This window comes from Coenobita brevimanus, chromosome 86 (genome assembly GCF_032717465.1).
Source record: "Coenobita brevimanus isolate Jiangsu-jjx chromosome 86, ASM3271746v2, whole genome shotgun sequence".
In the NCBI taxonomy this organism is placed as follows: Eukaryota; Metazoa; Arthropoda; class Malacostraca; order Decapoda; family Coenobitidae; genus Coenobita; species Coenobita brevimanus.
In genome coordinates, this window is record NC_137039.1 from 23,071,254 (window position 1) to 23,098,997 (window position 27,744).

Genomic DNA, 27,744 nt, shown 5'->3' on the forward strand with positions numbered 1-27,744 from the left:
TTTCTCCCCTCCTTTTCATCCATCTGTACCTCTTTCTTCTTAACTGTCACTTTATTTATCCCTCCAGTTATCCCTGTCTTTCGAAACCCTTACGTTATTGGGTCTTGTTCTCTTTGTCGCAGGATATTTCGTTTCTCCTCCTCCTCACCGAATTATTTTACATATTGCAGCTTCATATCCTCTTACGTGTTGTCTGTATTGAGGAGATCATTAGTATGGAAGAGAGGGTTAAAGCATTCACCAGACGATTTTATTCAGGCCACGGGAGGGTTTTTGAACTGGAGGGGTTGGATACAGTCTTCCTTAACCTCTCCACTGCGACAGGCCCTTCCCAAGCTGTATAAAATCGTCCAAGGGCAGCATGAAGGAAATGAAGAGGACTTCCCGTAAGCTTAATTTGTTGGCTTTGAATATTTCGTAGTCTGTTTCTCTCGATTTATTTTACGTACCCCGCCTTTATATCCTGGTCTGCGTTACTGATGGAACCCATGTTGATCTGAACCCCGTCTCTTCAATGAGGTTCATATCATTTAGACGCTTATGTTCAGCTTAGGAGAGACATTTCTGACTGCCTGGTTTACATACAGCCTTAAATAATCCCTTCACTACGCTGCTTTCTTCACTACGTCACTTGAACAAAATTGTGTACCGCCCAAGAAGTGACGGCAGTGTCAGAATGCTTCGGTCACTCTTTACTGTATGTGCTGATCGAAAATTTTTGGATACCTTGCCATTACTTCTTGGGGCGACTGTACCAAAGTTGCCTCGCGAGTGGTGGTGTGATTAGAAATATAAATGTCATGGAACTGAGGGAAAATAAAAAGATGTAAGTAGAATGCAAGATAATGTTTACTTCCATCAGTCGGGGGACGTAATTTTTTGTTGTACATTACTTCTACCAAAGGAGTTAATTCAGTTTATGATGGTGTTTTGGAACCACAGGAGTCGGCTGTAGTCTTCTTTACCAAATAATAATAATAATAATAATGATAAATCTTCATATTAAAGGAGTTTGGGGAGAAAATAAAATCTTATATTCGGGACATGTTTAATATTCTATCTCAGTTGACGTCAGACGATTTTACTGAATCAAGAGTTCGTTGAAGGAGCCAGTGTTAAGATGTAAAATGTAAAATAAATCGGTAAGGAAGAGGTGCTGTGAAGTCACCTTTGCCGATGGGTGTGCGGCCTATCTCCTCCTCATCTTCCTCCTGCGCCTCCTCTTGTGCCGGCTTCCGCATAGGGTCAATCCAGTTAGTACAATCCGTTTAGTGCATTGAAATGTTTACCTTCCCTGGCACACCGTGGCCTGGCAAGGGAGTTACACACTGTCCATTACACACACTCACACACACCATTTTGTATAAGGCCATATATATATATATATATATATATATATATATATATATATATATATATATATATATATATATATATATGTATGGTTAGTAGATCCAACTGCAGCTGGAAAAACCCGAGTTATATTCTTTGGTCGGAATCTTGGGCAGAGTTAGTTTCCCACATATCTCCAGGCCCGTTATTTTCAGCAGAATTTTTGGGGGGCTACACCAAATGTATATAGCTTAGCTAGCTCTATACTACAAACTTACAATTAAATCGAAATGCTTAAGTTTGCAGACCATCCGATACTTTTCAGTTTGATTCTACCTAAAAGATGATGTTTAATGAGGCCTTTATATATGTTTAATGATGGAGGTGGGTGTTTAAGTAAAAGGCTTCACTTTCTGCCAGTCTGAAGTTTCAACTCAAACTATGACAGTTTAATAATTTGGCAATTTTACATTTTTGTTGCACTATGCTGCACCTTTACCAAGACTGTCCTTTCATGCCTGCGGCAGGATTTAGGTTGAAATATACCGTCCTGCCTTTAGTCTTTTGGAAATGATAAAATAATCAATATCTTAGTACTATAATGATTTAGTTTATGATCAGTTTGGATCAAATTTAAAAATATTCGATCAAATACACGTTGATTTGTTTGAATTGTCAACAGAACTACTCAAAGTTTTTCTTCCTTTTTATTTTTAAGTCCAGGCTTATCAGCCCTCAATCTTAGTTGAAGTTTTGACAAATTGATATACAGAAAACATTGGGGGCTATAGCCCCCTAGCCCACCCAGAAATTACGGCCCTGTATCTCTGTTCATTAAGCAGTACTGTTGGGAACCTAGATGTAAGAGTGACTGTTGCGTGTCGTATTGTAGGGGAAAATTGTGACGTGGTAAATATTGACTGTCTGCCTTCATGACACACGTGCTGTCGATAAGCATTCATGCTATGCCGCCGCCTTGGCCTCTCAACCACTCTTCCCCCTACTATCCCCCACACCCACCCCTGCTTACCTCTTCCTTCTCTACTCACTGTTAATCCCTACTTATCCCTTTCCTCTTTGGGTCCCATACCGCCATAAAAAATGTCAGTCCCTGTTGTGTTATCCGTTCCAAGCCCGTTTAACTGCAGTTTACTCCGCGTTCGACCTAGCCCCCCTCCCCCTCTCCCTCTCTCTCTCTCTCTCTCTCTCTCTCTCACACACACACACACACACACACACACACACACACACACACACACACACACACACACACACACACGGGAAATGTTATTCTAGTTTACCCTTAACCATTCGTTCTCCATCACCACCAAATAAGAGACAAAGAAAATGTATTTATATTTTAAAAGTGAAGGAGTACCTACATCATTTTCCTATGTCCCTCTACACTGTTTCAGAGTATAACGTCGAAGATTCAAACGTCTGGCATCTCTCGGAATAAAAGTTAGCTCCCAGAATCAGAAAACGTACATTACCCTGTGTTCTTGATATATGCAGCAGTTTTATTCGTGTTCTTGATATAGCCAGGCAGTTTTATTAGTATGCTCGATATATCTAGGTAGTTTTATTCGTGTTCTTGATATATCTAATCAGTTTTATTAGTATGTTCGATATATCCAGGCAGTTTTATCCGTTTCTTGATATACCCAGGCAGATTTTATTCATTATATGGTAGATTTCGAACTGGACGGGGTAGATGCAGCCTTCATCAACACCTTCACCGATAAAGGCTCGTCGTAGATTAATAATATCGTCAGGTAGCAGCAAGAGCTAACTGCAAAACTGACACTATATTGAAAGGATTAAGTTTACCTCAGTATCCCCACTCTTATTCGATTTTCAACGTTACTGCGATTCTGCCATTATTTTTTTTTTTTTTTTTTTTTTTTTTTTTTTTTTTTAGCACGACCTCATCTCTCTAGACTGGTGATTTTTTTGTTTTTAGGTTATTCTTGCTATCACCTGACACCTTTGCTCGGCACTGGAGCGACTTGGTGTTGAAAGGGCAGATAATGAATTCAACACATACTTGGTTCCCAGCTACTTTGTTCGTTTACATGCAAGATAAGAATAATTGTAAGGCTACACACTCGGTGAAAGTCTTGAATGTATAAAGTAGTAATGCAGTACTATATATACCATGTTCCACACCACAGATTACCATTACTCCCCTGCAATTAGACGTTCATCCTATGTTGAATAAAAGCGTCAGGTAGCAGAAAAAAAAGTTCGTGGAAAGAAGAGAAATACTGTGTTGAAGCTCGAGGGGAAAAACAAAATAAGGAAAACCTGGACAAAAGAGTGATTTTTCAGATCCTTTTATCATGAGATGCCCGAGCACATGAGATGAAAAGCAGTTCCCAAGGTCCATCAACAGCCCCCACACCAACAGATGACGTCACACACACACACACACACACACACACACACACACACACACACACACACACACACACACACATGAACTAAGGACCAGTGTCGTTATTGTCAAAAGAGTGGGAAATAAGGCAGTAGTGTTGGATGGGCTATTTTATTGAGTGTTGTTATAGGCCGGAATTATGAAGCTAGACATTGTAACCGTTGTAGGGCAGAACACAGAATGGCTGCCATCCCTCACCGCCGATACGTGATTTTCTATTCAGTGAAATCACAAGCTCATTGCAGTACCCCAGGATCTTAACCCCTTCAGCCCGAAGAGTCTCACGTAAGCTGAATAAATGCAAATGAATATAGGGAAATGTCCTCGAACTATCAACATTAAAACAGATTATTCAGAAGCAGTTTTGTTAGATCTTTATTGAAGTTTGGGAAAATTCGGCCAATTATTCCTTTGTTTATACTGTTTTTGTGACCATTCTCAATCATACTGACTGAATCTTGGTGTCTTGTATTTTCCTTCATATTTACAGTCTTTGTTTCACCTGATCCAACTAGGACAGTCTTACAGCTTGAATACTTAGACTTAGCCACATGAAATTCGATGAGCCTTATTATGAAGTTACAAGGCAGAAAACACTCTCCAGTCTGACTACACCTGGCCATCAACTGAGCTGGAAGGGGTTAGGGATCATCGTCAAGCTGGGACAAACGCGGTATTTGCTTCTACTGCGAGAGGGCGGAAGCAAGAGCCGCCTTTTCCTTATAGTGGTTAAGTTGCTGTGCGGTGACCTTGACCCCGAACTCGTCTGTGTAGGGCAGGGCGACGGTGTAGGTGGCGGTTCCGCGTTCAGGGTCATGTTCGAAAGCCGGGGCAGCCTCCTCGATCAGCTCAGGGTGGAAGCCGGTCTCGTCTGCCGTGTACCTGAGGGAAAGACCGAGAAGTAGGGGCGCGGGAGGGCGAGATGGAAGGAGGGTGAGAAAACAGGGAGGAAAGGGGAGACGGAGAGTACATGGGAAGAAGGAGGCAAGGAAGGAGGGAAGTTGGGAAATGAGAGAGAGAGAGGGAGATAGAAGCAGTGAAAATGTGAGAGGAGTAGTAAAAACAAAAAAAAAATACATTACGAATGATGTTCAGATACTGTAGTATAAGGGTTTACCTGTAGTACTGTATAAAGTTTGTGGCTCTTTGAATGCCATTCGCCGTTGTTGATGGTGCTATTTTTGTTGTTCTTAATTGTTGTTGTTGTTATTGTAGGGTGATTTTTGACATTTTGTGCTTTCACTTAATAAAACTTGATTATTGTGAATACTTTGACGTCTTATTACAGTGCCATCTTTCAAGCGCATTAATTCCACCATCATACGATTATATTCCATGTGTTGTGGGTTGGTAGGTAACACAAGTACCTGAAGCAACACCTAAGGTAACTGTGGTAACCTGGATGATACTGTGGCCCTTGTATGCCAGGTAACGGGCGAATAATGAGCCACAGGTGTAATAGTCTTTGTTAGGGAGATGGCCCCGGCGTCTTGGTTCCTTAGCTCCAGGTGGTGGTGTTCTGCTTAGGGGAGTGTGTTTGACAGGGTTGGGGTCGATACAGCCTCCATTAACACCTTCAAAATGAGAGTTTTTTTCTTAAGGTGGATGAAGTCACATGGAGAAGGCAGAATGAAATGAAAAAAAAAATGTCATCGTAATACTTTTTTTTGTGTATGTAAAATTTGAGTGTCATTTTAAGACGCCATCGTATTGAACGGGTGAATGAATGATAGTCATTTGTAAGCCAGTAATAAATTAGGTAACTGAATATCATCATCATCGTTGTAGACCAATTTCCCATCGTTAAAATGTGATAAGCAGTATACAGACATAGGGGAAAAAAGAAAAAAAAAAAAAAAAGCAGTAGAAGTTAGTGCCAGCAAAATTAGTCATGTATAGTCAGTGGACAGACTTAACAAAACACACAACACACTGGAACACACTCAGCTGAACGTAAGGAGCGCTGCATCTGGCCCGACATGACAATATGAACCTTACGCAGCTAGGCACAGCAGAAAGATATACACAAACAGGTAGAGCAAATAGAGCTACAGTACCTACATAGACAGTGAATGGCCTTACTGGTCTAGGTAGGCAGTGAATTGACATACCTTGTAGATAGACAGAGGAACTAAACTGTACCAAATTGATAGACAGATAGAGAGAGAATAGACCTAATTAAATATCCAGGGCAAATGTACTTCCCCAGATAGGTGGAACAAGCCAAGAATGTTACCCAAAGAGACAGATGGAGCATACTGACATGACCTCTAGACCAAGCCAGGAGTGTTACCTAGAGAGATAGAAGGAGTATACTGACCTGACCGTAAACAGCACTCCGTCGGGTCTCACGTAGGAGTAGGAGCCCTGTACCCGTCCCAAGGCGTCCCCCTCACCCACATGCGCGAACCTCACACCCTCCACGCCGTCCGCTATGTTGAACTTGAAGGAGAACGGTTGCTGGCGGGATGTAACGCAGCAGTGAGCATAACACGTAGGTAACAAGTAGTAAGTTATGGGATTACAAGCTTATAGTACTAGGGATAAATTAATAACAGGAATGACTTTGAATAATAGGAAGATAACAGGAGAATAACTGTAACGGGAATTATAGGGAGTAACATGATGATGATAGGAATAATTTGATGAAGAATGGGAAGACTAGAGGGATGAGATAGCAAGAATGACGAAGATAGTAATGAGAATAACTTGATAGCCGTAATAACGTGATAACAAGAATAACGATGATAAAAATACCAGATAAATGGACTAACGTGATGATAACAGAAATAACAATGATAACAGGAATAACAAAAAGATAATAACAGATAAGAGTGACGTAAGTGGGAAGAATCCAGTTCAGTTGAGGCCTCGTACTGAAGGGGCAAGAGTTTTAATACTTCTCAGCATGAGTTTCTTTTTATTTTATTATTATTATTATTATTTCTTTTTTTGCTACTGCCCGATGATTTTATTCAGCTCAGAGATCCATCGTAGTGAAGGGGTTAATGTAGTGCCTAATTGGGCTTCCATTAATTCTATTCATACCTCCATTCTCTCTCTCTCTCTCTCTCTCTCTCTCTCTCTCTCTCTCTCTCTCTCTCATTTTAGATATTTTCAGAGGCACTTACTGGTGGGTACGGGAACCCTTCACGCCTCTCCTCCGTTTGTGGTGGTTGTTGTGGTTGTTGCGGTTGTCGTAGTTGCGGTAGTTCAAGTTGTTGGGATTGTTGTACTTGTTTTGACTGTGGTAGGTTGTCTCGTGCCTGTGGTGCTGCGTGCGTCACCACCACCACCACTGCTACCAACATGAGACTCTGGTGGGAAGCAAAGGTTGATGATTATAATTGTGTGTGTGTGTGTGTGTGTGTGTGTGTGTGTGTGTGTGTGTGTGTGTGTGTGAGAGAGAGAGAGAGAGAGAGAGAATTTTTTTTTTACTAGCATACGGTATATTGGCACATGTTCAGGTGTATATTACCCGAATTGTACAGTTGTGAAGACCGTATTTGGGGTTCCAGACTATTGCATGTATGTCACTACGGTATAGCGGCCGGCTTACACCCTGACAGGTATGCATCTGTATTGTACCTGTTCAAGGCGTGGTCTGCGGGTGCTGAAGAGAGCTGATCCGTGGGGCCGAGGAACACCACTTTCTGTCGTTAGAGAAGAGACCCACCTAGTATTTCACGTACGAGTGTGAAAGACTTTTGGATTGCAGTATGAAAAATCCATATGTAAATTGTGCTGTACTTGTGTGTGTGAGTGAGACAATGTACATGACTGGCAGAGGACCTTGGCATGGTGCGAATATGTGAAATCACTTGAATGGATACATAACAGCATGCAGTCTTAACTATACGTCTTAGGGTAGGATTGAACCTAGTTCAGGGAATTTATAGACGCACACGCTACTGACCTTACTGCCGGAAGCTCCCCCGAACCAATAAAGGAGGTTATAACCTTTCTGTCACGTTAAGTATTACTGATTAGTTTATCAAGATCTTATATGTTCGTAGTTTTGGGGCAGGCTATGAAGAAGCACAGCAACGGGAAATCGATTGTAAGTACCTCAGCTCTGTTCTTTCTTATGATGCCATTAGTCCACCGACCCAGTGAAAGTGTGTCAGTTGTTCCGTACATGTAATGTATTGTTGGCCTCACATGACCCTAGGACAGTGCCTGTGTGAAGTGGAGATCCAGCTACAGTTTGCGACGTTCATGCATAACAGTTACTTGGTCATTTCAGGTAATATTTGACACCTCCATTCACTCATGTCAGTGCCACCAACAAGTTTGTGATTATGTTTCTGTTGTCAGGTGTACCAAATTTTAGACCTTTGCTACACAATGATGCTGTATCAAGTTCACAGTTGTTGGCAGCTGTACATGGAATGTAACATGCTTGTTCAGTAATTCAAGGAGGTGAAGCAGGTCTTTGTTTCCCCCTTGTATAAAGTTGAAAGAGATTTCTGACTTAGATGTTATAATCATGACTAAACGAAGCCGGTCGGTGGACTAATGGCATCATGGTTATTGTATTTATTGTCCTATTTCAAGCAGACTCATTCCTCCCTCCCCAGCACGGGACAGGAGGGGAGGGATGTAACACGGGTCTCTTTCTCCTCAGATTCGTGTTTATAGTGAAATTAGAGACTGGTGCTGTGGGTCTCCTTACACTACTGTGTATGAGACTGGGAAGTTGTATGATGATGATGATAATTGGTCATACTGATAATGGTGAGAATGAAAGATGATAATGATGATGAAAATAAATGATGATGATGATAAATGATGATAAAAATAATAATGATGATGATGATGACAGCAGTACTTTAATATCTCTTACCTTCATTCTGCTGCTGTGTCTCGGTTTCTCTCCTTCCCTCCCTTCCTCCCTCCCTCTCATATACCTTTCCTTCCTTCACCCCCTCCATCATTCGGTTGCCTGTCTTGCTTTCTGTTATTTCTCGGTCGATAGGGCGAAAATTAGGGCAGCTCTCTATGGAATTTGGATCCTACGTTGGTTTGTTTTCAAGAGGAGGGCCTGGGAGGAAAGGTGAGAGTGGAGGGGGGATGAGGGAAAGAGAGGGAAGGAGGAGGGATGGAGGAGGAGGAACGAAGGGGGCAGGGATAAAGTGGAGATTGAGGAAGGGAAAGGGTTTACAGAGAGTGAGAGAGAGAGCTGTAATTCTTGTTTTTGTTTTTCAGGTAAGAGAGAGAGAAAGAGAGCCGTCCACTTTTACCAAAAATAAAGCAAAAGAAAAGTTAAATGAAGGTTGTTTTGAAATCTCAGTACCGGTAACTTTTTTTTTATTTTTCTGAATAATATCGTGTGTAAATAGCGGGAATAGAATATTAAAGGCGTCGTGGTATTGAAGGGTTTATTTATCTTTACTAGAAGGGTCATGCTTGGCAGTGACCATTTATCTCTCTCTCTCTCTCTCTCTCTCTCTCTCTCTCTCTCTCTCTCTCTCTCTCTCATTAGTTTATGATGAAATGAGAGGTAAAGAAGGGATGGGTATAGGAACACATGATATGATAGAGAGAGATGGGAGGGAAAGGAATAAGAGCAAATCTACTTATTGTGAAAGCCTCAGGCGGTGGAGGTGAAAGTGTTTACAGCTCACACAAACACCTCGAAAAGGGGCAGGGAGGGGGAGAGAAAGAGGAGGGAGGGAGGGAGGAGGAGAGAATGAGGAGGTAGGCAGGGAGGTGGGAAACAATGAGAAGGGTGAAGGGAGAGGGGAGAGAATGAGGAGGGAGGGAGAGGGGAGAGAATGAGGAGGGAGGGGGGAGAGAGAATGAGGAGGGAGGGAGGGATGAGGATGAGAATGGGGAGGGAGGGAGGGAAGGGGAAGAGAATGAGGAGAGAGGGCGGGAGGAGGGAGAGAATGAGGAGGGAGGCAGGGAGGGGGGAAACAGTGAGGAGGATGGAGGGAGGGGGGAGAGAATGAGGAGGGAGGCAGGGAGGGGGAGAGAATGAGAAGGGAGGGAAGGATGGAGGGAGGGGGAGGGAGGGAGGAGGAAGAGAATGAGGAGGGTTGGAGGGAGGGGGAGAGAATGAAGAGGAAAGGAGGGAGGGTGAGAGAATGAGGAGGGAAGAGAGCAAGAGAATGAGGGGGGAGGGAATAAGAGGAGAGAGAGAGAGGAAGAGGGAGAGACAGAGGGAAGGAAGGGGAAGGAGGGAAAAAGAATGGAGAAACAGGTGGGTACAAAGAGAGAGAGAGAGGATATACTGTATATTGTGTGACAACAGACCTGATTATCCGTCCGAAAAAAAACTTAGGTCTTTATCATATAATTATCTCAACGGTCTTTCCACAGTGCTATGGCCAAGGGATTCATACGGCCATATTCTTAAAAATAATTCCTTCCCTAAACTTTTCCTTCCCTTCGTAGGATTTTTCTTTCCCTTCAGTATGCGTAAAGATTTCCTTGGAAGGAAAGGAAAAATGTTCAGGTTGGTAGCCCTGTTAAACTAAAATGACCCATCCTTCTGATATTTGGTATGATGGAGCGTCAAATTTATAAACTAATACATCAAAACACGCATATCTCGTGCTGGATAATGAAAGCACAACACATTTGAGACGTGGGAGGTCGCCACCACATCTACAGTATACTGTTGGTTTGTATTCAGCCATAAATGCAATTCTGGCTAACACCGCAGCGTGTTCACTCCTCAAGACAATATTTTGATAAATTATATTCGAGGAATATTATTACGCTTAATGTTGTTATTAGTAAGTGTAAGAATCACTTGTTAACGTCCGTCTCGTGTACTCGCATGGCGGCGCTCACTTTTTTTTTCCAGCTGGAAGACATGAGCCGAACCACACGTGTGACCTTAACGGCAGATTTTCCTTTTTCAGACAAATTAACAACCAAAATGTTTCTTGAAATGAATCCTCGTTTGACCCTGGCCATAATGTATAAGATTTGTCAGTGTCAGATCATAAAAGACTGGATGAATATCGGAGGTAGTACGTCGTCTGCTCTGTTTATGTCTGGCTTATTGTCTCAGCCGACAGGGGTAACACTTTTAAAGAGACACAAACAGCGCTTAAACATTAGTATAGCGTTGTAAACTGCATCAGTAAAATTATACAGTAACTTCTGTCAACATTTTAAATATATATAAGACAATGAACCACAACAGAAAGCACAAAATTTATGAAGGAATTTTTGAAGAGAAGGGTCAAGGAATTCCTTCAAGTTCCAATAATTTCTGCTGCCCAGAGGAAAAATCTTTCCCTTCGCGTGGCCCAGGAAGGGAAGGATTTTTTTAAGAATACCAATTCGGCTAAAGATTTCCTTCCCATGCCTCTACAAGGGAAGGAAATGTTTAAGAATACGGCCGACAGTAACTTAGGAGAGTTGCCTGGATATGAAGGGATAATGAAGGCTGTGTCTAACCCCTCTAGTTAGAAAAGCCTCTCGTAAGCTGAGTAAAATCGTGTGATGGCAGCACGAGTAGAATATGAAAGACGCCATCCTGCTGAAGTGATTAACCCAACAACCTTTGAACTTAATTCCTTGTTTCATCTCTCTCTCTCTCTCTCTCTCTCTCTCTCTCTCTCTCTCTCTCTCTCTCTCTCTCTCTCTCTCTCTTTCTCTTATCTGAAAGTAGCAAGAATATATTTGAAAATCGTCGTGGGAATGAAGGGTTTAGCGCCTGGAGTTTAGTGGTGTCCCTATTAAAGTTTACTTCCGTCAGACAATTTTGTTAGTTTGGCAAATTTACTGGATTGACTTTTACAAAACTATTAATCCTCTCATGCTCGGAACAACTCACGTATTTTAATAGAGATAACACCAGACGATTTTGTACAGCTGAGAGTGTCACAGTAACCGGAGAGTATTATTAGGTCACAGTTTAAGTATACCGGTAAGTACTACAAAATCGCCACTGAAATAACCCTTTCAGCTGAGGACGTATTTTTCATGTTATTGTCCTGACTACCAGACGATTTTACTAAACTTAAAGACGATTTATTGGTTAGAGGGGTACGATTTCGCCTTTATTAACCTTTTCATCTTAAATAATATCGTCTGGTATATAGTAGCCTTAGAGTAAAAGAGTCGTCATGACACCGAAGCGGCATGGCTATTGGCTGTATACTGGAGAATACAGATAAAAAGGTGCCCAATTAAACTGGCGAATAATCAGATTCTGGATAATCGGCCTGCTGCTGTACTGTGGTGTGATAACCGCCGGACCTAAACTCTCGTAGGCTTAATCCTTTCAGTTCGATGACCTTGTTTACTCTGCTCCTGCAGCCACCAGACGGTTTGATCCAACTTAGGGAGACTCATTCTTTATTTTTATTTATTTTCTTATTTTTCTTCAATTCAGGAGAAGGGTGGAGTATTTATTTATTTATTTATTTTTCAATTTAGAAGAATGGTGTAGTAATCAGAGGGTTAAGGAAGACTATCACAGACACCTAAGAGTTCGAAAAATCTTCCCTACTTGGATAAAAACCTCCCGGGATGGCTTGAATAAAGTAAAAAGTAGGTAATTGGAGCGAAGAAATTAAGTCTGTATTAAAATACACATAAAAAAAGACCAGTACCTTTACGCTGCTTTTCCAGTATCATCAGTTACAGTTTGGGGTGTGTGGAAATAGTTGTCATATATTGGCACGTAGATCCCTTTTTTATATAGCGTAATGAGCACTGCATGTACGACTTATTTTCACCACTAGGTATTCACTTGGGTGTTGAGGATGATAATATTCTCTCCGTCCTGTCCCTCTGTCCTGGATATGGAGTTAGTGATGATGATGATGATTATATTGAAAATCTACTACTACTGCTACAACAGATAATAATAATAATAATGTTACCTATGTCATTTTAGGTGATCGTATCGTGGGTATCAACGGTCGCAGTGTTGAGACCCTGACCTACGCCGCTGCTGTTGACCTCTTACGACACATACCAGGTCAGGTCACGCTCCTCGTCTCCCAGTCAGTGTCGGAGCATTCCCAAGGTGTACACCAGCATTCTGTAAGTTATAAGGAGCAAATAAGTCTACCGGAGCAATCTGCAAGTACTAAGGAGCATTCTAAGAGCATATCTGAACTTGAGAGACGTGTAAAGCAGGATTCGGGAAGTGTGCAGGAGCATTTCACTGGTAGATCGGAGCATACAAGCTTACCAGAGCACTCGATAAGCACAAGGGACACAAAGGAGCATTATAAGAGCATACCCGAGCACTCTGTCAGTATTAAGGAACAGTCTACTCATCCTTCAGGCATTAAGGAGCATTCTACGGGTCTAAAGGAGAGGTGTGGAGGTGCATCGGAGCATAAAAGGTTTCCCGAGCATTCCCTTAGCACTAAGACCTACGCTACCAGTACTGCCAGTATTAAGGCTCACTCCACTCATCCCTCAGGCTATAAAGAACATTCCACAGGCAGAGCAGAGCATGTTACAGGTCTTTCGAAACATCGGGCAGGGTTTAAGGAACCTTCTGGAGGTGTACATAATCGCCCCTGTTATCCTGCTGCTGGTAAAGGGCATTCTGCACTTTCTAAAGACCTTTCTGTGGGGATTGGTGAGGGTGTTGGAGACATTCAGGGCTCTTCCACGCACTCGTTGATCCTACAGGAGCATTCCAGGAACATACTAGAGCATTCCACGGACATAGAAATTCATTCCACCTATTCCACAGACACAAGGGAGCGTCCCAGAAGTACCTTGAAACATAGTGTAGGCGGTAAGGAACATTCCACGTATCAGTCAGACGTAAGGGAGCATTCCACTGGCACACCGGACCACACTGTCTCTTCTACGGGGCATTGTACAGGTGGTAAAGAGCATCATATGGGTGCAAATCAAGCCAAGGACTCCAGAGGCATACATGATTATCCAGCAAGCAAGCACGATACTCCCAGGCATACCCCGAGCACTCTGGAGCATAGCACGGGCGCCATGGAGCATTCTACACACACCACGATTATGAAGGAGCGTTTTATAGACGGCAGGGCTCCCCACGGGCATTCTACCCATGACAGGATCTTGAAGGAGCATTTTGATGACACTAGCCAACCTCCCCCACCCTCCACCACCATCAAGGAACATTTTGAGGGCATAAAGGAGCATTTTGAAGGAATGAAGGAACAGATGGCAAAAAAGAGAGAACGACCCGACCAAACACCCACTACACAAGGTTAGTACACACCACACCACACACCACACCACACCACACCACACCATACCATACCATACTATACTGTACCACACCACACCACACCACACCATACCACACCACACCACACCATACCATACCATACCATACCATACCGTACCATACTGTACCACACCACACCACACCATACCATACCATACCACACCATACCATACCATACCATACCATACTGTACCACACCACACCACACCATAAATTAAACTTTAGGAAATATTGTGAAAATGCCCTTTTGTTTTTGTCCTTTGATATGTAGTCATTCCTCAGTTCTTTTAGGTATGTTGTGATAATATTATTGATACTCTAGGATATTCTTGTCTGTCATTTTTACTAGTAATATATACCCAGCTGTTGTTTTTGTTGTTAATGCTATACATTCTCCAGCTGGTGTTTTTATATATTTTTTTCTGTTTCTCTTGTAATTGTTGCTTTACTTACCCGGTATTACGATAGGGAAATGCGTTAGACTAATAATAATGATGTTCAACATGTTAAGGATGACTATGATGATGGCTGCTGCTGTTCCTTTAGTTGTTTTTACTTCCCTGTTTAAGACTTTATATTTATATTGTTACTTTACCCACAAATTAATGGATGTGGAAAAAGGATACTGCAAGGTAAACAGAGATTAACCATGGAAGGTTCTGGGTATCCAGTTGGATACCGTTAAGAGATTTTATGTTGGTAGCGAAGTTTGTGTAAAGATAGGTTGTTAGATGAGTGTTTGGTTTAAGATCATTTGCAGCGAAACAGGCTTGTGTGATAGCCTCGTGACTGTTCAGTTTATATATATATATATATATATATATATATATATATATATATATATATATATATATATATATATATATATATATATATGGGTTATCAGAGTAGTTTAAAACTCAAGGTATGAAGAGTGATGTGGTTGGAAACGAGTAGTGAAGGGTAGAGTATCGCAAATGTGATGTATGCAGGTGATGCTGTGTTGCTTTCTAAAAGTGAACAATAGTTTGATAGACTGGTGCAGAGTTTTGTGAATGTCTGTGAGCGTCGGGCCTTGACAGTAACGTGTTAAGTGTAAAGTGATGGTGGTTGAATGAGAAGGTGACTTGTGTACCACATAGAATACAGCCTTTATTGTTGTTGTTGTACTGCAGGTGTGGGTGCTCTGGTGCGGGCGGTGGGCGGGGTGACCTTCAGTAAAGAGGTGACGTCTGGCCCGGTCACCCTCATTACCGTCAACTCCACACCCACACCCTCACCCCCATCACCCCCTCCAGCAACACCCCCTCCACCACCACCAACATCACCACCACACTCACCACCACCATTGGAGTCCATAGATACCACACCTTCTAACATCCACGACCTACCAAAATCGGCTACCACAACTACCAGCATCCATGACCAACCAACACTGACTGCCACAACCAGCAACATCCAGGACCTGCCACGGATAACTACCAGAACTACTAACATGGAGGACCTACCAACATTCGCTACCAGGATCGAGGACCAGATACAACCATCATCAGCCACAACAAGCGACATCGATGACCAGTTGCTACCACCATCAGCTACCACAACTACCACCACCACTACCAGCGTTTCAGCCCTGACCTCCCTCAATAACAAGGTATTTTGGTATTATAATCCATCAAGGGTTATATGACTCCCTTTAATCACAACAGGCAGGAAAAGAGAGAAAGAACACAAGAGTTGGCTGCTTAGAGGGAATATGGGCAAGGGAAGGGAAGAGAAGACAAAGAGAGAGAGAGGATCTTAAGCTGAAATGTCTGGGAAAAAAAGAAAGAGCAGGAGCGAAGCAAAACAAAGACATGATTCCCGTAGTAGGACGAAAGTACGAAAACGTTAGTTGTGATGATGTTGACAAATATGGCAAACAATGCTATATATCAGTGAATGTACATATAAACCAATTTTTTATGGTAGATTGTAACATTTAAGTACAATTAATTAATACGTTACATTCGCAGTAAAAGTATATGATGTACTAATACACATTTCCTCTTCCCTGCATAAACAGGACAGCCGTGAGTATAGTTTAATCTGTGTGTGTGTGTGTGTGTGTGTGTGTGTGTGTGTGTGTGTGTGTGTCTGAGTGTGTGTTTTTATTTCAGCCGTAATCTCGTTGGCATAGGAGACCGCAGCACCTCGTCATCAGTGATTTATTCAGCATATAACGCCATTAAGTCTCTTGTTTGGTGTATATATCTTATAGTCTTGTTCAGTCCAATGATGTGCCTAATTAGTGACCAGCAGGGAACCCGAAGTTGCCTGGGTAAAAAATATGACCCTACGTACCGGCATTGACTGGCACCCTGTGAGGCGACACCCGGGGCCCCTTCTGTACCCGCTGGTCCAGTGTTCCTCCTTGGACCCAGTTCCCAGGGATGTATTACCCCCTGGACCTATTCCTTTCACAGACCATTTCAACCTATGGACCTATTTTCCCACTACCCGCCCACTCATCCTGCCCACTCACCCACCCTTCCCACCCACCCACCCACCCATGTATTCCCCATGGACCTATTTTCCTATTCCCTCACACTCACCCATCCACTCACCCACCCACCCATGCTGCCCCACACAACCCAACCCTGCCTACCCACCCTAACAACCCACCCTACCCACCCAGCTCACTCCACTCATCCGACCCCCTCCCCGACCCTTTATAATACTGATATGAATTTACAGCCAGGTTAAAAAGCCAGCGGTAATTGGCCTCAAGCTCCACAATGCCAACGTGATTAGTGATGATTAATATTATTTCTGGCCATCAGGGACGCCAGTGTAGCAATTTTAAACACATAAATTCCAGTTTATCAGTTTGAGACAAATTCCAGTTCAGCAGTTTTCACCACGCAAATTCCAGTTTTGCAGTTTGAAACAAATAAATTCCAGTTTAGCAGTTTGAAACAGACAAATTCCATTTTAGCAATTTTAAACAAATGCATTCCTGTTTGGCAGTTTTAAACGCAAATGAATTCCAGTTTAGCAATTTGAAACAAATAAATGCCAGTTATGTAGTTTCAAACAGACTCATGTTTTGTAATTTGAAATAAATGAATTCCAGTTTAGCGCTTTGAAACAAATTCCAGGTACAAATTTATCCCTGTTAGACCCCTTTAGAACTGTCTGAAGAGCTTACCCTAAACTCCATTGTGGACAAACACAGACAAACATGTAGACACTTAAAAATATATATACTACAGATAAGAATGTTTTAACCCAGAAACAATTTTATTCAGCTTTTGGGAGACCTCTTGTATTGAAGAGGTAAATGAAGGTTCTGTTTAACCTCTCCAGTTTAAAAAGTCTTCAGAACTGGAAAAAAAATGTCAGGAAACAGCGAGTACTGTATATAAAGAAAATTATCTCACCGGACTGAACATAGCCATAGCTCTCATCAGTAACGTACAAGAGGAAACTTAGACCTTTTCGCAAAGGAAAAGGTGTTACGAAAACCCAAAAGCCAACGGGAATCCGGCCCTTATGTGGTGCTTTGGTTTTGGAATGCGGTAGGTGAATTGTGTTTGGTGTGATTGTGATTATTTGGGTAAAAAATTGTTGTTTGGTGGTGGTGGTGCTGTATATGTTTGTGGTAATTGTTGTTGTATGTTGTGACTTTGGTGTGATTGTGGTTGTTTTGTAACTACTATATTGTAGCCTGGTGGTGGTGATGGTTGTCTGGCTAGTAATTGTTGTTGTTTGATGTGACTGTGGTTGTTCTGGATGACAGTTATTGTTGTCGGGTGCAGTTGAAGGTTGAAAGTTGATTAACCTACACGAAGGTCACTGAGGCAGACAATCGGTCCTTGCTAAGGCCCCCAGTGGTTGTATGTACAGGTATCGCTGACAATATTTGTCAGGTTTGGGTGCATCTATCTATCTATCTATCTATTGCCAGACGCCTCAATCCCGTTTGGGGTGGCCATAAACAAATCGCCTCCAAGTCGCCCTGTCCCCCGCCATTTCACTGCCCTGCTCCCAACTCACACCCCCCTCTCTCATATACCTCTCCACCCCATCCCTCCATCTCATCCTCGGCCTCCCCCTCCCTCTTCCCCGCTCCACCTCACTCACATACACTCTCTTCGTCAGTCTTTCACCCTCCATCCTCTCCACATGGCCAAACCACCTCAGTGTGTTCCTCATAACGCTTCCTATCACATCCACATCCACACCACAACGCTCCTTTATATCCTCATTCGTCAGCCTGTCTCTCCACGTGACTCCACAGGCTCGTCTTAAATGAATGCTTGCATACTTACGTACAGACTCAGCATTAATGACATGTAAACAGGATAAGGTAGTTGAAATAAAAGAAAGGATAGTAAAGGAAAGTTATTCGGTGTGTTAACAAGTTAGAATAAGTTAGTTGGTATGGAAAGAGGATCGGATAGGATCGATTAATACGGTTATTGGATTGGATAGTAGGGTAGGTTGGTGTGGTAATAGGATTTAATAAGACCTTTAGTTGTGTGTTAGTTCAGATACAGTGGGATGAGGGAAAGGTAGTTGGTGTGATTCTTCAATAATTTTCACTTAGATGAGGGTAGCTTATGTTAGAGAAGCTTATAATTCATAGTAAACGCATAGAGTAGGAAAATTTACACCGTATCCATTGTTTTTGGTAAAGTGGTGGAAGTTAAGTATAGAAATTCCAGTCGAAGCACATTTTCTTTCGTGGTAGACAAAAATTTCGGTTGTGCAGCAAATATTTAACCGTGAGGTCTGTTTGCTGTCTTGTTTGTCGTGTTTGTTTGCTTGTCTGCCTTTTTGTCTGTGTGTTTGTGTCTCGTTTATTCGTCTGTCTGTCGGGTTTTCTTGCCTTGTTTGTTTGTTTGGCTGTCATGTTTATCTGGTTGTCCCTGGCAGAAAATGGTGAACTTGATGGAAGGAGTTCTTGGCTAGTGTTTCTCTCTCTCATCGATGTGTGAATTTTTGTTTTGTTTTGGGTATTGCATGGACGCATGTTTTTACTTTGTCCTTGTATGAACTTATGTGTCTGTCCCGCTGGTATTTTTTAAGCCCATCCCGAGGAAAAATATGTGGGATTTGTGTGTGTGTGTGTGTGTGTGTGTGTGTGTGTGTGTGTGTGTGTGTGTGTCGGTATTTCGAAGGCATAGATGGATGATTTGAATAAGCATTTTGTTGATATTGCGTCTTATTTTTTGCTTTCTTCTACTTGTTTTTGGTTCCTATTCGTCTCATTTTTCTATGGGATGACGATGATGATGATGATGGATCATTGCGATGATGCCTGTTGAGTTTATTCAGAGATTGCGTGAATGTATAATTGGTTTATTTGTCCCTGTGTTTATGTTTGTTGATGTCTGATTGGTTTACTTGATTTTACTTCTTGTTTTATTTGTTTTTGTTGTCATTTTTCTTTACTCTTAATGACAGTATGTGCAACACATTTATAATGTAGGTGCAGGTACCGGTATGTTACAGAAACTCAAGTATAACAGTTGTACAGCATAGTACTGATAAAATCAGTGGAAGTCTTTCGTTAGCGTACGAGCCTCCCCAGCACCTCTTCCTAGGTGCAAAATTTTGCCGATAGTCCTTTGCAGTATTGCTTCCTGCCTTCCACACTTGTCATTCCTACCCAGCCAGCAGTGTCCTTCCGTCTCACACCCTTTTGTTGTGCACTTCATAATGTTATCTTAAAAGTGGTTATGTAACACCTTCCATTGCCACAGCCGGCAGAGGAACGACATCGAAGTTTTTGCTGATGGTTGAACCTTAATATTCTCGTATGTGTCTTTTGTACAGACTGTGTAGATAACATACAGGCAAATATTTAGGCGTAACATGCATATTGATAAAAGCTGCCACTGAGGAAGCCCTACTAGTAAGCCTTCATATTCAGACATCAAGGACTTTTATTTTAGGCTATATACTAGTACGGTGAGATGGTTCAATATTCCTAAAAGTTATACCACTGACAATTCTTAGCTAGGAGATTTGTTCCATGCGGTGCCATGTAAAGTCGAGTGTGATGCTGATTAATTGGTAAAATCCGAAAATCCTGTACGGAGATACAATGATACTGCTGTACGTCAATTATTATAAGTAATCTAAGTTTTTTTAACTTCCTCGGTTGGCATTTGATGTACCTTTGTGTTGATGTTATTGATTTCTAAATGACAGTGCAGGCTGGTGTCATGCGTAGTGTGTTGTCTTGTGATGTAGGTGTGTTGTGTTGTGGTGTGGGTGTGGTGTGTTGTGGTGTGGGTGTGGGTGTTGTGGTGTGGGTGTGTTGTGTTGTAGTCGAGGTGTGTTGCGGTGCAGATGTGGTGTGTAGTTGTGCAGGTGTGCTGTAGTGCAGGTATGGTGTGTTGTGTTGCAGGTGTTTTGTGTTGTGGTGCAGGCGCTGTGGTATGGTGCAGATGTTGTGGTGTGGTGTGGTGTGGTGCAGGTGTTGTGTGGTGTGGGTGTTGTGGTATGGTGCAGGTGTTGTGGGGTGGTGCAGGCGCTGTCATGTGGTGCAGGTGTTGTGGTGTGGTGTGGTGTAGGTGCTGTGGTGTGGTGCAGGTGTTGCGGTGTGGTGCAGGTGCTGTGGTGTGGTGCAGGCGTTGTGGTGTGGTGCAGATGTTGTTGTGTGGTGTGGTGCAGGCGTTGTGGTGTGGTGCAGATGTTGTTGTGTGGTGCAGGTGTTGTGGTGTGGTGCAGGTGCTGTGGTGTGGTGCTGGTGCTGTGGTGTGGTGCAGATGTTGTGTGGTGTGGGTGTTGTGGGGTGGTGCAGATTTTATGGTGTGGTGCAGGTGCTGTGGTGTGGGGTGGTGCAGGTGCTGTGGTGTGGTGTGGTGCAGGTGCTGTGGTGTGGTGTGGTGCAGGTGTTGTGGGGTGGTGCAGGTGCGTGGTGTGGTGTGGTGCAGATGTTGTGTTGTGCAGGTGCTGTGGTGTGCAGATGTTGTATTGTTGTTGTACAGGTGTGGTGTGGTGCAGGTGCTGTGGTGTGCAGATGTTGTGTGGTGCTGTGGTGTTGTGCAGGTGCTGCGGTGTTGTGCTGTGGTGTGGTGCAGGTGTTGTGGTGTGGTGCAGGTGCTGTGGTGTGGTGCAGATGTTGTGTTATAGTGCAGGTGTTGTGTTGTGATGCAGATATTGTTGTGTGGTGCAGGTGTTGTGGTGTGCAGGTGCTGTGGTGTGGTGCAGATGTTGTGGTGTGGTGCAGATGTTGTGGTGTGGTGCAGATGTTGCGAGGTGGTGCAGGTGTTGTGGTGTGGTGCAGATGTTGTGGTGTGGTGCAGATGTTGTGGTGTGATGCAGGTGCTGTGGTGTGGTGTAGATGTTGTGGTGTGGTGCAGATGTTGTGTGGTGTGGGTGTTGTGGGGTGGTGCAGATTTTATGGTGTGGTGCAGGTGCTGTGGTGTGGTGTGGTGCAGGTGCTGTGGTGTGGTGTGGTGCAGGTGCTGTGGTGTGGTGTGGTGCAGGTGTTGTGGGGTGGTGCAGGTGCGTGGTGTGGTGTGGTGCAGATGTTGTGTTGTGCAGGTGCTGTGGTGTGCAGATGTTGTATTGTTGTTGTACAGGTGTGGTGTGGTGCACGTGCTGTGGTGTGCAGATGTTGTGTGGTGCTGTGGTGTTGTGCAGGTGCTGCGGTGTTGTGCTGTGGTGTGGTGCAGGTGTTGTGGTGTGGTGCAGGTGCTGTGGTGTGGTGCAGATGTTGTGTTATAGTGCAGGTGTTGTGTTGTGATGCAGATATTGTTGTGTGGTGCAGGTGTTGTGGTGTGCAGGTGCTGTGGTGTGGTGCAGATGTTGTGGTGTGGTGCAGATGTTGTGGTGTGGTGCAGATGTTGCGAGGTGGTGCAGGTGTTGTGGTGTGGTGCAGATGTTGTGGTGTGGTGCAGATGTTGTGGTGTGATGCAGGTGCTGTGGTGTGGTGTAGATGTTGTGGTGTGGTGCAGATGTTGTGGTGTAGTGCAGGCGCTGTGATGTGGTGCAGGTATTGTGTGGTGCAGATGTTGTGGTATGGTACAAGTGTGGCGTTTTTTTTTGGTGCAGGTGTGGTGTGTTGTGGTGCAGGGTGGTGTTTTGTAATGCAGATATGATGTGTTGTGGTGTAGGTGTGTGTGTTGCGGTGTAGGTGTGTTGTGGTGCAGATGTGGTGTTGCAGGTGTGATGTGGTGCAGGTGTGGTGTGTTGTGGTGTAGGTGTTGTGTTTTGTGGTGCAGGTGTGGTGTGTTGTGGTGCAGATGTGGTGTGTTGTGGTGCTGGTGTGATGTGTTGTGGTGCTGGTTTGGTGTTATCGTGCATGTGTTGTGTTGTGATGCAGGTGTGGTGTGTTGTTCAGATATGGTGCATTGAGGCACAGGTGTGGTGTGTTGTGGCACAGTTGTGTTGAGTTGTGCAGGTGTTGCATTATGTTGTTGTGCAGGTGTGGTGTGTTGTGTTGGTATGCAGGTGTGGTGTGTTGTTCAGATATGGTGCATTGAGGCACAGGTGTGGTGTGTTGTGGCACAGTTGTGTTGAGTTGTGCAGGTGTTGCATTATGTTGTTGTGCAGGTGTGGTGTGTTGTGTTGGTATGCAGGTGTGGTGTGGTGTGGTGTGGTCCAGACATGGTGTAGTAACACACTCTTTGTCAGGGTCAGGTGTGAAGGTGCCGGTAGCTGCTCCACGCCGCAGCTTGGCGGGGCCTAGGTTGGGGTCGGTGCTGGGGGTGAGTCCAGGCCCTGGGGAGGCAGATGTGGCAGGGCAGCAGGTGCAGCGCAGCCGCTCCCTGTACCGTGCGCAAGTGGTGCTGCCCCGCCAGGCCTCTGCCACTGATTCTGCCCCTGGGATGAACACACCTCCCAGTGGGTCGTCTGGAGACTCTTCTCTGGTGCCGTGGCAGGGATCATCCGAGTGCCTGACTGAGGGTCGAACAGAGGCCAAAGGGCACCGGAGTGGTTCCAAGCCGCCCCAGCTGCCCCAGGATACCATGCTGGACCGGGTGCTGCGTTGCTTTGGGTCAGACGATGACGACGGTCGAGAGGGGCGAGAGGTGTGGCCTCCAGACCGGTTCATGCGTGATGTATCCCTGGAGGAGGAGCAGTTCCCAGCCCTTTCATCTGGCTGCGTCACCTCTGCTGCCGACCAGAGCCGCCTCTGCCACACATCTGACTCGGTCATCCCACCCCCAGCAGCATTCAGGGGCACTGAAGCATCAATGGCCAATGAGCATTTCAGGCTGATGACCGAGCGTGAATACCTGAGAGGCATAAAAAGAGAGGAAGGCACTGACAGTAGAAGTGAGGAAGTTTACACACCACCCAGTTTGCCACCCTTTCCCTCACCCCAGTACTCCCTCACCAATCTGGAGCATCCTGCCCGTGCCGCATATCTCAGGCACCTCCTCTCTCAGACACCATCGTCCTCCCCTCGTCGCAGCCAATCCAGCAGCAGTACCCCGCCCAGTGGCTGTACACCACCTCTCATATCACGCACGACTCCACCTGCATCATCCTCATCCCCTGACAGGTCTCTAACGCCCCCTTCTAGATATTCCTCACCTTATGTTCGATCTCCCTCACCACTTGTCAGATCAGCTGGTGTTCTTCAGTCGTCTAGTCCCCAGCGCAGATCCCCCTCTCCTCCACCCAGATCCCTCACTCCCCCATGTAGATCCCCTACTCCCCCACCCAGATCCTCCTCTCCCCCACTCAGATCCCCCACTCCCCCACCCAGGTCGCCCACTTCCCCAGCCAAGTCACCCTCTCCTCAGTGTTCCTCTCCCAGCACTTCTCCTCTCAGAAGGAATGAAGAACGAGTAAATAGGTTGATGGAAAGGGCCAGAAAACGTAGCAACATCGACTTGAATTCCATCTCCAATCAGAGTGCTCTTGTCGACTTCAAGAATAACCTCAATACGATCCTTGGCAAGACGCTAAGCAACCCTGAGGCTGCTAGGAAGAATGTGGGTCTCTCAGTCTTGACTTCCTATGATGAGAAAGAAGTAAGTAAGCTTATTGAACCACCACCTCCTTCTAACATTATATGTGGTGTTAACGAAAGTTCACTACCATCTGTAGATTTCACTACACATCCAATGTCCCCTGATATCCCTGACATGAAAGCCCCTGAGGCAGAAACGTGGAGGAAAGTTGAAGAGTCGAGAGTAAAATCTGTGACGTCTACACCATGGGGAAAGCAAAAGAGTTACTCGGTGGATTTGGAGAAACCAAGTTTTCATTCAAGTCCAAAGAAAACCCGTCCTCTGAAGATGTATCCAGACAGTGAAAGCGAGGACGATGACAAAGAAGACGGTAGGCAATCTTGTAACTCTGAGGACAGTGAGGAGGTTGAACTATTCCTAAACGAGCCTGGATCAATGATTATTAGCCGGATCAACATCGACCATCTCAAGGAAATCCAGATATCTCATCCGAAAGAGGAAGAAAAAAAGGAAGCAGAAATAATCAAAGGTTTTAGTGTTTGTCCAGCTACTCCTTCATCATCAACAATTCCCAAGGATAGTCTGACTCTGCCTGAAATAGGTTCAAAATTGACTTCCACACAAGGCAGTCCACTCGAGTCCCCGGTGGTTGATGGTTGGGGAATTGGGAAAGGACCTAAGGTGTCACAAGATCTTCTCAGTTTGGAAGGTGAACAATTTGTTGAATTTTTGGGTACTTTAGTGGAGAATGTTGGTAGAAGTGGTGAGACTGGTGGAGGTGATACTGGTAGTAAAGGTGAGGTTGATAAACTTAGAGGGAACTATTCGGCCACTACCTTCATCAGCAGCAAAAATCCAGGCACACCTACCAGTATTAATACCAAGTATGTAAGTACATCTATCAGCTTCACTCAGAGCACTACAACCAACACAGCTAGCTCTATCACTTCTCCAAGTGTAAGTGTTGCAAAAGAAAGTACTGCCACAACCACCACCATCAACACTGTTACAACAATTACGAGCATCAAGAAGATCCCCACAACCACACAGACCACCACTACTACTATTGCTCTCAAGTACTCAGACCCATCTACGAAGATTGCACCTACCTATTCCACCCCATCTACCACAGTTATGGAAGACCCAGCCCTAACATCTACCATCATTGAATACAGCGCCACCACAGTTGACCCATTCTCATCTGCCACCATCACGACTTCCGTACCAACCACAATTACCAAGACCACCACTACCACAGCTGTTACGAAATGCCCAGATGCCACTACCTGGAGAGCTACCAGCACGACCACAGCTACCACCACGACCAGAATGGCTACCTCAAGCATCGCACCAGTACCAAAATACTACCAGACATACTCAGGTAAGTTTTTTTCAATTTTCTTAATACTTGGTGTATGAATTATTTGTATATTGGTTAAGTTTATGTTTTGTTTATTTACTTGTTTTGTTTTGCCTGAGTATTGTTTACGTAATTGTTTTTATTTTTTCATCATTTTCATTTATATTATTTTTATCAATTTTCATTCATGTTTAGTTCATTGTGCTGATAATTATTCCGTGTTTAAATGCATGTTCCTGTTCTTTACTGTTATTTGCGCCTTGTGTTGGTGTTTATATATATATATATATATATATATATATATATATATATATATATATATATATATATATATATTACTGAGTCCCTGGTAATATTACATAAACCTGATACTGTTTTGTTGTCACGTATTGCAGTCAACGTAATTCCCAGTTTACGGATGCCTTTGCTAAGTTTTTACCAGTCAGTTTTAGTGTTAATATACGTGATTCATTTGTGTCAATCGCCGTGTGTGTGTGTGTTTTTTTTTTTTTTTTTTTTTTTTTCCAGTCTCCTGTTTTTAAAATCCAAACCTTGCTAATATTTTTCGATGGCTTAATGCTTCCAACTTTCCACCTCCAGTTTTTCATTGTCTGAAGCTTATAAAACTTTCCTATTTTTCCTCCAAATTCTCCTTATCACCAAACTACCCTCTTACCGACAGTGGTCAACCTTTTATCCCCAGTTTCAGATGATTGCAAACTTTCTATTTTCAACTTTCTCTCATTACAGTTGTTAAACATCAGAATTGTCGAATTTTTCCTCGAATGTGTAAATTAGCTCTTGGCCTCCAACCATTGATACTTGTCATTGTTTTATCTCTAATTTCTGGCAGTCATTTACCTTATATTTCTGACTTCTGACGCATTATGAAGTAAAAATCACAGGCTTTTTCTTTCTAACTCCGACTCGGTTTTTTCTTCTTCTTCTGCCTGTAATCCCACTTTTTTTTTTTTTTTTTTTTTTTTAATACTAATGATACATCAAATTTTTGTCTGGAACTTGCGAGTCTTCATTTTTTTTAGCTCGAAAATCTAACCCATACTTTTTACCTCCTGTCTCCGGTAAAAGGAAACGTTATATATCCAAATTCTGATACCCGTAAACGTTCATCTCCTACGTCTGATAATCCCAAGTAATTCAGTCTCCAGCATCTTCTTATCACAAACATTTTATCCCCAATATATAATCATCACAAACGTTTTATATTCAGCGTATAATAATCACCGGCATTTTAACTCCAACATTTGACCATTGCATTTTTTTTTTTTTTTTTTTTTTTTTAGATATCATTTTATCACAAACGTCTGATCGTCGTCAACGTTCTATCACATTTTTTTTTTTTTTTAATAATAGAAAACAGCCGTATCTACTTACACTCCCAGTCTTCATATCCCGTTCCAGATAAAATGTTTCTTTAAATCTTAAGTTCCATATCACTAGTAATTAATTTTCTTCTCCAGGCTATGGCAATTATGGTTAATGCAGAAAATTCTAATTATTCTCCGCCCTGATACGGTAATGGTCCGATAATTGGTGTAAGCTTTAACAGTTATTAGTTTTGATAATTGCTAGTTCCTGATAACCACCAAGTCGGGTTATTTGCAGAACGATAAGCACCAGTTCTTATTACATCAAGTTTCCCTAATCGCCAGATCCGATATTCGCCAGTTCTGCTAATCATTTTTTTATGGTTATGTTCATTTGCTGTAATCGCAGCGTCCGGTAACACCCAATTAAGACTATCGCCATTTCCTGATAATCGCCACTTGTGATTATATGCAGTTGTCATAATCGCTAAGTCTGGGTCCTTAGCCATAAAATGTCTTGAGTCAAAGGAGGGTGAAAGTTTATTTGTTTACATTTCTCGTAACAACAGTCAGACATCTGGAGTGAATATTTAAGTGAAAGAAATGAACGTCAGAGTAAAATTATTCTTGATAATATATGTTTTATCCTAGAAATTGGCTAAATTTCTTTTTAAATATTGCCCCTGATTATGGTTCGTCTGCCCCAACATGGCCAAGATTTTAACCCTTTTCCATCGTATTTCTCGTAGCCAATAGGCAGAGGAACGCAATGCAGCAGCTCTGTTTTCGTTCCCACGGCAGTTCTTCGTGACTAGCACCGTATTCCACCGCTAATCTCTAATCACAATTCTACATTCAAATTAGAGCGATGGTAGTTTTGCGCCAAGTTAAAGTGTACGAAGTAAGAGTTGCAGTTAATGGTGCAATAATCCCTGTATGCTCACTGGTGCGGCCTTTATTGCCCCACTCTCAGGCCCGACCCCCTTGCTCGCCTGCCAAACTCCCCCTCCCCTCCCCTCCACACACGCAATCACTATTATTATCACGTTTGTTTTTCTCTTCAGTTCTGGCCACAACAAGGCGATGTTATATAGTTTAGGGAGAACCTATCGAACTTACTACAACGTCTGTTTTTACGGTACAGTTTGGCGACTACGAAGCTATTACATTTAGAGTAACAAGGACAT

At 43.4% G+C, this 27,744-nt stretch overlaps 2 protein-coding genes across 2 annotated transcripts in view; one reads left to right on the top strand and one right to left on the bottom strand.

Moving 5' to 3' along the window:
* Positions 1-4,452: 4,452 nt before the first annotated feature.
* Positions 4,453-7,080, bottom strand: LOC145410737 (uncharacterized). Its single transcript, XM_080280842.1, has 3 exons — positions 6,901-7,080; positions 6,090-6,229; positions 4,453-4,651 (listed from the first exon to the last, which is right to left on the bottom strand). Exons 1-3 carry the CDS (start codon positions 7,078-7,080, stop codon positions 4,453-4,455), a joined length of 519 nt encoding a protein of 172 aa, XP_080136968.1.
* A 15,832-nt stretch (positions 7,081-22,912) lies between these two features.
* Positions 22,913-27,744, top strand: part of LOC145410604 (uncharacterized) — an 11,612-nt gene continuing 6,780 nt past the window's right edge. The window contains exon 1 of the mRNA XM_080280718.1: positions 22,913-25,250. Within this exon, the coding sequence (XP_080136844.1) occupies positions 22,916-25,250 (2,335 nt within the window). The 5' untranslated portion in view covers positions 22,913-22,915. The remainder of the gene's footprint in view (positions 25,251-27,744) is intronic.